This window comes from Scophthalmus maximus, chromosome 6 (assembly GCF_022379125.1).
Source record: "Scophthalmus maximus strain ysfricsl-2021 chromosome 6, ASM2237912v1, whole genome shotgun sequence".
Lineage (NCBI taxonomy): Eukaryota > Metazoa > Chordata > Actinopteri > Pleuronectiformes > Scophthalmidae > Scophthalmus > Scophthalmus maximus.
The window spans coordinates 26,291,352-26,303,971 of record NC_061520.1 but is presented as its reverse complement, the minus strand read 5'-3'; the positions used below and the strand labels follow the sequence as shown (position 1 = coordinate 26,303,971).

The 12,620-nt window shown below is 43.9% G+C and overlaps 1 protein-coding gene across 2 annotated transcripts in view; it reads left to right on the top strand.

Moving 5' to 3' along the window:
- The first annotated feature begins 7,052 nt into the window (after positions 1-7,052).
- The window catches only part of iqsec1b (IQ motif and Sec7 domain ArfGEF 1b), a 186,607-nt gene continuing 181,039 nt past the window's right edge, over positions 7,053-12,620 (top strand). The window contains exon 1 of one of the 2 annotated variants that reach the window (XM_035631261.2): positions 7,053-7,546. In XM_035631261.2, coding sequence (XP_035487154.2) covers positions 7,266-7,546 — 281 coding nt within the window. In that variant the 5' untranslated portion in view covers positions 7,053-7,265. The remainder of the gene's footprint in view (positions 7,547-12,620) is intronic. The other variant, XM_035631264.2, reaches the window with a different exon arrangement.

The window sequence follows — 12,620 nt, the reverse complement described above, 5'->3', positions numbered from 1 at the left end:
TGAGAAGACACAGATATACTGTGCTTCTCCTTAGCTGCTCTGTTCGTCAGCTTGTTTTGTGAGATTGGTGGTCTTAATCACTCGATTAGTCCATTAGAATTCACAGTACTTATAAATATATATATATATATTATATATCGATGGAGTTGACATAAATTTGTCTACAGAATCACTGACAAAATTATAAATAGTCTGGAAACCTTCTGAACCCTACTTAATCTTGAAGGTCCATAAATACATGTTGTTTTTCAGGAACAGAGGGATACAAAAAACAACTGTTTTAATGTCCTGGTGGATATTACATTTTAATAAGCCCCATGAAGTCAGAGAAATATATCTGAGGCCATAAAAACCTCTGAACTCCACCATTAGGGGCATTAAGCAGTGTCCTCTCTCTGGCAGCTACTTTGTTTTGTAAAAAGGAAGGTGCTTTTGTGAAAACAAAATGAAAGCCACCACTGCATCTTAAACCATACACATAGATTCAATCTCAGAGCAGTCAAAGTGATTCACAAGCTGTTGACTGGCAAGAATAACAGACACTCCCATGTGTGCTTTCCAATTCACCGTTTTTTCCCTGGGTTTTTGCATTATCGTGGTCTGCGGTGAACACTTCAGCCACTCCAGTCCGTCATTCTTTCATCTTGGGGGACATATGGGATCGGGCATGACAGCTGCTGCTGTCATTGTTACTGTAGCAACCTTCGATACGTTCGCCTTTTGTGAGTCGACGCACACAGAAGGTTTGAAGTGAGCCACAGCTCTAGAAAAATTCTCATCTGCAGGAAATGGCACACAGATGAAAACTGCATGTGCATTTTGCCGTGGTCGACCAGCGCCACTGCGACAGCGAAATCATCAGAAGGGGGAAAAAAGAATACCCTGAGTGTCTCAATAAAACTTCTGAAAAAGAGAGAAGGGGGGGGGGGATTATCTCCTTTCTGCAATTCACTCTGTCTTCCATGCTTTGAAGACTCCTACAAGGAAAGGATCAGAGAATCTTTTTCTGTGAATTATGCACACTATCATTCCCCACTTTCTCATCGGAGATGTGGTGCAATGCATCAAAGTGGCTGGCAGGTGATGGCAGAGAGGATTTATCCTGCTGTATTGTGTCTGTCAGTCGACAATGTGAGCATGCAGCCTCCTCCTCCCTTCAGCTGGAGGAGTCCTGCATTTACCGAACGAGACTAGATTTCATTTCTGTGCCTCAACAGGACGTCTTATTGCTGGAAACAGTCCGGTTCTGAGCGAGACAGTGGTTTCAGAGAGGTCCAACGTCTCCACTTCCCCCACTGTCGACTTGCCTGCACCCTGAACGCAGCAAACCGCTAGGGGGCAATCCGCGTGTGACAGAACTATCCAGCAGGCACAGCATGTCAGTGTCGGGGATAATGACAGGATTCATGTGTGGTGTGTGCCTCTGCACTCCACCCCCATCCCAGTGTGCCGAAAGAAGAGCACAAATGCCTTGGTTTTCATTTTGAAGTCATGAACACTGAGAACAGCAGAATTTCACCATCTCTATACCATCTCTCCAAAATCATCTTAGTTATTGGCTATTTTCTCTATCCTACCGGCAATTCAGGACCACCTACTCCACACCTAACACTGAGACAAGGAAATTCAGTATATTTTCTGCTTGGTGATGTAGTGGCAGCATGTTTATTCACTTGGAGTCAGAGGATTCATGGGTGATATATGTTTGTCTGAGGAAAATAAGAATGCGCATCGTTATCTCAACAGACTGCTGCTGCAGATACCATAGTTTGTAATGCACCAAGATGTAAGGTGACTGTAATCTAAGCAATATGCAAATTACAATGTCAGGAACATGTCAGGATAACCCTGGCACATTGCAAAGAAAAATCACATTTCCTCCATAGAGAGAAGAGACTGTGTGGTGTTTCATTTTGCGCAGGATATGGTGAAAATCCACTTCACACGGTGAGTACAGAACACGGAGCTGCGACATTTGACCCACGATGACAGATATATGGAGAAAATAGAGCATTAGATGTGTGAAATTGTCCCGTTGGCCCAAGGAACACGTTGATCGTTGCAGTTGCGATGCTGCCACTGACTGGAGATTTTGTTGCATGTAATCCGAACCACGGTCTCCAATCACAGGTTCGGTCACATTGTTTCCGTCTCTACTGATAAAACAGACACACACTTTAGTCCTTTGCTCAAATGTAGTTTTTGCAAACCATCGAAGGTCTTGTAAGTCATTTGATTCAGTCCTTGCCGGCTGTACCATTCTTCACTGAAATTTATTTGATAGGCTTCATTAGTTAAAGTGGACGCATGTTTATTTATTTATTTGGGATCTGATTTTCCATGTTACATTACATTCATTTAGCTTTTGTCCAAGGCGACTTACAATAAGAGCATTCAACCATGAAGATATTACCCAAAAGTGCAAGAATCAAGAGAGTACCTTAACATTTATCCCCCCAAATGTTTTTTTAACAAATTCAGCAAGTAATGTGTTGTCTGAACAGGTGAGTTTTCAGTCTGTGATGGAAACATTGATGGGTTTCTTCTGTCCTGATGTCAAGGGGGAGCTCTTTCCGCCAATGAGGAACCAGGACAGAGAACCCTGACGGAGTAGCAAGCCGTTTGGCAGTTGCGGAGTGGAGTGGACTGGCTGGGGTGTGAGGTTTGACCATGTTCTGGATGAAGGAAGGGCCTGAGCCATTTGCAGCACGGTAGGCGAGGACGAGCTCCTTGAATCGGATTGGAGCCACCACCGGAAGCCAGTGCAGGGTGCCGAGGAATTTTGGTAGATTGAAGAACAACCGAGATGCTGCATTCTGGATGAGCTGCAGAGGTTGGATGGCACATGTCGGCAGACCAGCTAGGAGGCAGTTGCAGTATTCATACAAGAGCCTGCACCAATACCTGCGTTGCCTTCTCAGTGAGGAATGGACGTATCTTCCTGATGTTGTGGAGGATGAATCTGCAGGAGCGGGTTGTCACTGCAATGTTGGCAGCAGAGGACAGCCGGTCGTCCAGTGTCACACCCATGTTCCTCTCAGTTTGAGCGGAGGTCTTCACAGAGTTCTCAATGGTGATGGAGAGGTCATAGGTGGGAGATGCCTTCCCTCAGAGGAAATGCATCTCGGTCTTGTCCAGATTGAACTTCAGGTGGTGCGTCGACATCCACTGAAAAATGTCAGCCAGACATCACACGTGGCAGCTGACTATAAACTTCAAACTGGAAGTGACACAAAGATAATAACTTTCCTCATAAATCCCTTGAATGATATGAAACATATCTGTTTAAACGTATCTGTTTAACATATTTGAACATATACGACATATCTGTCGTATATGTTCATTCATTTTGCTGTCTAAATGACCAATGCTTTTAAAGCTGCAGCGATGATTCTCGTATGAATCGCTCATAGTCATTATAATGCCCTATTTGGAAATCATAGAGACTTACTAAACAATGTCTGATTACATGGGAAACATGGTGGGGAAGAAAAGGGGTAACAAATCACATTAAGGCTGTTGTCCAAATGATGATGGGGCAGTGTGATCTGTTACAGCCGGTGCAGGTTGACCACTATATGACTCTAGTGTTCTTTAAATGGTAATGCTGTGTCGGGGGACCTGGCAAGTGGTCCACACTGGTGCAGAGTACGCAGCATCCAGCATCCAGGCAGGCAATTTCCTACCGAAGGTCAGGTGTGAAGGGCATTATCACAGAGAGACGGTTGTGAGAAAAATGCAAAAGCAGCTGCTTCAAATGCAAGTGATGAGTGTTGGGCCGTGGACGCGGGTGATCCTCTGGGAAGAGAGACATTCACATGTGACAAAGGCTCTGGCTTTGGTTTCTATGGCACAGCAGCTACACTATGGTTACACATGTTGTACACACCTCAGCCTTGTCAGCCACAGATCCACTCGGGGCCTCCCCCGCCCCCACCCGTTCCCTCCATGCATGGAAAGTGATGATGGTTCTTAATGATTTTATAGAGTCCAGTTTTTATTTTTAATGACTTCCCTCGCTCTAACACCCATACTCCCTCTGGAAGGGGAATATTCTAATGCTGATGCCAGCTTAATGTGCAGGTTGCAGGTTTAATAAAGTCTAACATAGCATTAAACCGTGACCCAGCTGTGGTTGGAAAAGTAAGAAAACCAGAAAAAAAGGACGGTATACTTCCGTGTATAAAGACTTCTGATCTGCAAAATGGGCAACTAAGCCAAATTAGCCAATTGTACTGTTATGCATCTGGTTTGTATAATGACTTTATGAACTTGGAATTTGGGAATATGTCCTACTAACAGAATGAGGGCTTTAGGGTAAAACCTAATCTTGTCTTGAAAAAAGGTTCTTGTGTCAAAGCCCTTAACCATGACTATTTCAGATAAATTAATTGATATTTTCATACGAACACTGGGTCCCATCCCTTTGTGTAACGTGGAAGGGCTCGCTTATAGTGAAAATCCCACAGACAGCAATCAACCTGCTCAGCTCCATAAAATTCCTACACCTTGTTTCCAACAGGCAGCCGGTTCCAGACAGAAATCTCTGACACCTTCACTCTACACGGACTGCACAACTGCATTTTTAACAAATGAATTAAACCGAGAGATTGTATAATGTAATAAGTTTTTTAGGGCAATATTCCCCATCATTACACAATCCTTCACCAACCCCTATCAAAAATATGAAACGTTGGCCCTCGTTCATACGAACAGATTTGTTCTCGAGAGTAAGTGATTCAGGAGAACTTGCCGCACTCACCGATTTTCTCGTGTTTTGAATTTCCGTTCAGGTACAAAGCCAATTTATGGTCCGGCCCCTAGCAGTCACGTGAAATGAGTCTGCTGTTACTCAACTTCCCCTCGAACTGATCAATTAGTTCTTCACTAATGAATTGTATATTTCATTACTTTGAAGCAAAGATAAATAAATATATAAATTACACCTCACTATTATGATGTTTTCTGTTTAACTCTGCAATTGGATTTTTTTCTTGTTGCACATAAATGTCATTGTTTGTGACAACAAAATAGTTTGTGTGCGTCTTGTGCATGGAGCGCATGGAGATGGCTGCCTTATTGGTTAGTGTTGGGGCGGTTCAAGGGACTTTTGGGGGTCCCAGGTAAAAAGGACGCGTGTGTGTTTGGGGGGGCCCTACATTGAACCAGGGCCTCGTTAGGGGATTTCCGACCTTGGTGTCATTGCAGTCTCTTGTATATAGGCCATCGCAGACTTTAACTGTGTTTACCCCGTCGCAACACCGCTGGGTAAGGAACTTGTCAATTGTTAACTGTCGCCTTGGAAACTATATTGAGATCATTCAATACAAAATTCACCATTTCCTCCAGGTGATCGAGGCCATGCTCGTAATCTCCCTGGCTCATACAGTCGACCCGCAGACAAGAAATGAGCGGCAAATAATCGTATGTATGTGCACTCCTGCCATGGCAGAGCACACTGTTGAGGGATGTGCCCAGACACAGCTGGTGGCTGCTCAACACGTCTGAGAGGGCACGTCGAACACTTTTAGCTGCATATTGTATAATGTCAAAATGAACAAAGGGCTCCTGATCCAGCACCTGTTAAGGTGCATGTTTTTTTCATCCATATCAGTTATGTGAGACTTCACTTTGACCTCCTTAGTCACCGTTTGCCTTGCTGTGACCAGATGTTCCTTTTAATCCGTTTTTATATCGATGCGTGTCATCTTTATTTCAGTGACAGTGCGAAACACAGGTGACACATGCATTAACAAAGTCCGTTTATTCGAATGCTGAAGCTGCATGCAATTATAAACTTTCCTTTCTGTATCTCAGAAAGCAGGACTTCAATCTCTGAACACGTACAGTTCTTCTTTTTACTCTTTGAACAATTTACATGGTAATATTGGGACGGTTATTGATCCTAATTTGCTCTTTTCCTGCACATTCGCTCAAATATGCACAGGTGGCATTTATATGGAGGAAATTTATACATTTTTCTGAAGTTAGAAGCATGTTCATAGGAACTCCAAACAAATGAACAAGAACTTTAGAGTACAAATACAAACGTGTTCTTGAATGAGGCGGCTCATTCTATCTTCACAGTTTAGACTTGCTGACTCAGTGGACAACTCAAAGCATACAGTATCTGTTCTTATATAGCCTGTAACTAGCAGCTGTCTACTTTAATATTTCTAAAGAAACTGTTTTGATGCTGTTTTATGTCTTTTCCTTCTTGTGTGACCCATGTGTGTGGTTTAAAACCAGTGTTTTTATTTTTGCTGCTGATTTGTAAAGGTACAGGTACTCCAATAATCAATAAAAGTCATTGATTCATACAAATTAAAAGTATTTGTGTTCCATTTCTTCGACAGGTGAACTGTTTATGAACATTTTTGCCTCTGTGGACACTATAAATCTCGTTTTGCTGCCCCCAGGTGGCCAAAAAGGCACTACACTAACATCATCCTGATGGATCTGTGAAATGTAATATATCAGCATATGATTTACAGTTGAAGAAGAGAGGGAGAAACGCAGGGGCGAGCTGTGGCCCAGCAGCGCTTGAAGGGCAGTTTAAAGATGCGTTCAAGAACAGGTCTTTCAAAGTAAATTATTTTATAAACATATTAGTACTTTTTTTTAATCATAATTCTTCTACCGTCTCTTTTTTTTTTTTTACTTGTTGTCCAGGCTATATCAGGAAACTTGCGTTTGCATGCCGGAGGTGCTGGAGGGATGTGGAGGTGGTGGGCTGCCTCATGCATGAACAAACGCACGAGCTGACGCGAATGAAGATCTACAGTCCTGGTGAAGTGTGACCCTGTCACTGCGCAACACAAACTCAACCTACCTGTTGAGTGGATGCACATGAAATACACGAACTCGTTGTGCGCGTGGGGGGGGGGGGGTTGTGGGTTTTTCTTCTCCCCCCAGAGCACCGAGCACCTAATCCGAGTGTGCGTGCTGAACGCGCAGTCGGAGCGCCGCACCTCCAGCCGTGAAAGGGTTAAACGCGGTTCCCGTGCGCGGAGCGGCTGGCTGGGGCTTTAGTTGGGCTGTTGCGTTGCAGAGCTTGTGGACGCGGCGGTGGCAGCGCAACACACCCGGACAACTTCAGAGCAAAGCGGCTGCCACTACACCTCAGAGCAGCCATGTCGGAGCGAAGGAGGATCTGTGGATGTGACAGCGCTCAGCGGTACTTCTCCTGAGCGCGTTGTTTGTTTGTGCGCGCGTGAGAGCGACGGAGAGGGGCTCGCATCCCAGCCCGTGTGGATATCGCCCTCATGGACGGGCAACGGGGCTTTTACGAGATGGAGAACCCGACGGAGAACCCCAGCAAGGCGGCGGAGTACCTACAGGAGCTAAACAAGATCATCGCGACCCAGCAGGGGCTGCTGGAGAAGCAGCGGGTCCGGATCGAAGAGCTGGAGCTCCAGGTGAAGGATCTTTGCAAGGAGAACGCCTGTCTGAAGGATCAGTACCAGCGGCACCTGGCCACCTGCAGACTCCAGCAGGGGGGCCACTCCAGCCTTGGGGCCATCAAGGAGAACGCGATGCAGGAAAAGTAAGTTGGCTGTCAGTCTGCGGCTCCCGCGCGCTGTGCGCCGACCATGGGCGCTGCCAAAGTTTATTGTGTCACCAGATTGTTTGCTCCGGGGCCGGAGAGACCCCATGTGGGCGGGCGGCTGTGTTTACCATCCCCGTCAGGGTGGAACCACGCAACCGAACCAAATGTCCACTTCTCCGCCACGTCTTCCGTGGATGTGGTTTTTGATCCGGGATTGTTCAGCCTCACGCACAGGCTACGCACGCTTGACACGCGTATTGCGTAATATGGATCCGGTTGAAAGGCGCACTGTACAGTACAGCCTGTAACACCATGGATGTTATATTCAGGAGAGAACAAGCGGTGTCAGAGCACCATGGTAAATGTGTGTATCAGTGGGTGTGACTGGTGTTGTGTTTTAACATGGCAGGCGTGAGGGAATGTCAGCTGTGCCGAAGTTCACGCGCCTTGGGTTGAATCTCAACACCCGAGTGCTAGAAAATATGCTTTCCAGTGAATGTTTGTGTAATGTACAATCGGAGTGATCGGCTACACTTTTCTTCTCGTCACCGACCAAGGCTTTTAATTTGAAAAGACGCCGTTGGTATGGAGCCACATGGGTTGCCCCGTCTTGGTGTTGTGTAATTATTTATTCGCAATTCCAGCCTGGCGATTGCTGTTAAGAGGCTTTACACTTTCATAGGTCACCACTTGTCACTGTACATTCAACATTTCTGATAAACACGGGGCCTAAGTCTGAGCACCATTAAGATTAGATCACATTTGGGTGTATACTGGATGTGAGAGGAATGCTGCTTTATTTGCTGTTTTTTTCTCTTTGGATTTAGGATGTTGGACGAATGACATTTTCCTGATCATTTATCATTTCCCAGTATTTTCTCCGTGTACAGACCCAGGTGTTGCACTAATCCCCCCCCAAAAAATATATATATAGCTAGCCCTGATCCTGGGCAGTGGGGTGCCCAGAATTTTTTTACAGGGGTGGCCATATGAGGCGACTGAAAATCTCAGGGGGGCACACCCAAAACCAAAAGCAATAACAGAATTTCAAGAATTCTATTATGCCGTTTATTTTGGAGTTTTGGATTTGAGGTTTGGAGAGTTGGCTTGTGTTTATTTTTCCTTTAAAGACTGTAAGTCTGTTTTTTGTTGTCTTAGTTTTTAAATAGTCCCTTTCCCCATTTTCCTTCAAACCTGTGACACTTAGACCTCACTTTATTATTTAATTATTATAAAAAATAGACTTTATTGATTTAAATGAATAGTACCTAATGTGAAATATCAAACACAAGCAGAATTTACCAAAATTTGCTGCTCATGTATATATATCCAATGCAATAATTAAGTGCACCTACAGCTGCTGGCTGGCTGCATTTGTTTTTATTTATTAATTTTTCTTAGGCCTACCTATACTATATAACTATTACTGCAACTCGCCTGGATTTACTAGCTGCGATAAACGGGATGTCAGGCTGCTGCGAACTAACACAAGAGAGAGATTCAGACAGAAAAAAGGTACTTCCCATTAAAGTCAATACAAACCACGTAAAATCGAAGATGGCAGCCAGCGCTCTGCTACTGAGCAGTCAGCCTGCGAGGAAGATATCCTGGGTGATTTTACATGGTTTGTATTGGCTTTAATGGAAAAACCCTTCACTATTCGAATAAACACATTTTTTTAAATTTACTGTTGCTTGATGTTGTTTTTTCCCGCCATCTCGATGGTTGAAAACATTTCCTACCATCCAGGGGCTAATGTAATTTTAAACGACAAATTCTATAAATGGATCCATCATGTACAGTATATGGTCCTGGATTAGAGGCACATATTGACATATACTGGGATTAAGGCTGATTCTTTTCTGTAATCTGTTGATGGTTTTTCTTCATTATGATTATCATAATAATACATTGTTTAGTCTATAACAGGCTATCCATTAAAATTCCCCAGAACCCGAGGGGACAGTCTAGCTTTATGGACAGATATTATGTTTTCAATGATGTTGAACAGAAAAGCAGTTGTTTGATAAATTACATTAACAATGAATCCACTATCACAATGGTTGGCAATTAATTTTTTTGTCATTCAGCTGCTACAGCTCTAATTCTGATAGAGTAGGCTTTCTGGAAACCTAATTGAGGAACTTGCAGTGAATTAAAAACCCTAATAAAGGTGAACGCCAGTGCTTTAGTACTACACTTTCATATAAGCAGGGGGATACGGAGTGAAGACAGAATATACTGTATGTCCAGAAATATCCTGCCTCAGTGTGGATCAGTCTCCAAAATGCTGGATCCTGCATTTCCCATAATGTAACCGGCCAGCTTCATTGACTGTTTTCACCCCTGAATGTCCAGGGTTTCATTACATCGTACACATTTGATGTGGTTATAGTTGTGGTTAGGGGTGGGCGATCTGGCCAAAAGATCATATCCCGATCTTTTGGGATAGAATCACGATCCATGATCTGAATCATGATTTTTCTCACCATGTAGGCTATCAAAAAACATCAACAATTGAGCCAAGCAAAAAAGAAAAAAAGTGAGCATCTTATGTCAGAAAGACAAATATAAATGAAATGTATTTAAAAAAGAACAGATCCAGTCTTTGACTTGGACCAGCAGAAGTAGAGTGTACTTTCACTTTCACTAAATGTTTAGACAGATCGCTCGTGTTACCGTCTTTACTTGTAAAATATTTGTTACACTTGTGTCAACGAGTGTTGTCTCCGTCGATTTTGGTGAAGTACAACCTGACTTTCGACCGGTTCACACTCTGCGCCATCAGAGCAGGTCTGAGCGTCTCACACAGATCTCAGTACGCTGGTACTCTTTCCATTAAAAAAATAATATAATAATAATGTCTTGTATTGGAGTCATTATGGTATCCTCCAGAGCGTTGCAGAAACTCCCCCGCGATCTGATTGATTCCTCTGAAAATCTGAACATATGCCAAATTAAGATCGCTTCTGATATAAGACCATCAGATCGCCCGCCCCTAGTTCTGGTTTCACATTGCAGTTCTGGCGAGTGCACTAAAGTACTTTACATGACATAACTACATCCTGTCATCATTATATCTCCTATATGTGTGCTGCCTCTCCCTTAGTTTTAGGTTCAGAAGGGCGTCCTCTCTCTTAACCTTTCGCAAAAAACAAATGATAGGTTTCGGCACTTTTATGTAATTTTTTTTCACTTGATGTCAGACAAAATAACAACTAAATATTTGGTCTCCATTTGCTAAGCTAGTTCTTTTTCACTTCTTTTCTATTCTTTGGTTAAATGGGTGAAAAACCCGTATTTGGTCCTAAAGTCTGAACCATCATACTGGTGGACGCTGTTTTTGTTTTTTTCATTGCATACATTTGATCCGGTGGATTTTGGTTTCGCACTTTAGTGTGCCATTTTGCGAGCTTTACATGACAAACATATGTCCTGTCGTTATCACCTACGTGGGCTGCGCTTCCCTTCACTTGACTTTGATTGGTTTATTGACGGGCGTGCCCTCAAGTTGGTGTGTTGTCAAATCCTCTCGTATCCTCTCAGAAAATAAGTTATACATTTTGGCATTTTCATGGGTTTTTTCAAGTTGACTTATTATTGTTTCGTAGGACCAAATTGCAATGAAATATTTCATCTCCTTCTCTCCCTAGGTGCTACCAAGGCCAATTTTTACACTTCCTTTTCCTGTAATTGGTCCGAAAGTCCGAACCATCCAAAGAATTGTTCTCACTAATGATGTTCGGTAACGAACCGAACCATGGTTCAGTTTTATCTCGTCCTTTGGTCTGGCCCTGGGTCTGAGGCATGTTTCACACCTGCTAAAAAGTCCAAATGTCTGGAGCAAAAAGGGCGGCGTGAAAGAGCCCTCAATTTGACCTTCGTAGTCTGTTGGTGACTTCATACAAGCCGAGCTAACCCTGATGACATAACTATGACATCATTCAGAGCCAGACATGATATTACACACGTTACAGTTTTCTACGGCTGAGTGATGAGTAAACTGAACCGTGGAATCACCATAAAAGATAAACACTTCTGGGGTTGAGCTGGAGCCCCATGTATGGAGGCTCGTATCCACCTGCCGCAGGTTCGGTTGTGACCCGACCCTTTGCTGCCTGTCTTCCCCTCTCTCTCTCTCCCCCTTTCAGACTACCAGCTATCCTATCATAAAGGCTTAGGACGCCAAAAAACATATCTTAAAAACAAAAAGTTCTTCATTCTGAATAACATAAAAATCCTGTTAATCTATAATGGTCCTCAAAGTGTCCTGTTCATTGATTTTCAACCTCGGCTGCTGTGGTCCAACAAAACCAGAGATATACTGTAAGATGAAGTAAACAGTGATATTTGACTAACTTCTAGTGCCTTGCTACAGTAGCTTCCCTCCCGCCTCCCTTGCATCCGTGGTGATGAATGATTAGCTCTACAGTCAAACAGATATTTTGATGTTCCCAGCACAAGTTCAGATGCCACCAGTTACACCGCCGCATCCGCTGGAAATACCGCCTTCACAAAATGTACTTTTGCTCGGGAAAGCTGCTTCTGCAGCAATAACCTGCTTCTATTTATTTGCGCCGAGTGCAATACTGTCAGGGCTTTTTAACCTATGACATCATTAACATATTTGCTCACTCATCGTTTGTACACGGCTATAAATACTTATCGGTTCAGGGGGCGGCGGGGGGGAGCATATCTCCCAGGATTTTCCATCCTAGTCTTGAATTTTGCATTCCTCTCGCATGTGGTTAAGAATCCAGCAAATATTTTTTGTTTAAAGCACTTGCTGTGCAAACATACACCATACTCACGCACGCACGCACGCACGCACGCACACAGCTGAGACTGGAGTCCAGTCCCCTGTGGTCAGTCAGCAGTTGGGCCACGTCAGCTGTTCTCTTTGTGCTGACCGCTGTCAGCGTGTACAGTCCCAGCCTTGACTGCAGGGCCAATGGGGGAGCTCTGTTCCTCCCCTCTGACAAACACACACACACACACACACACACATACACAAAAACACACACACACACACACACTTACGCATGATAGGTCACCCTGTTACTCCAGGTAA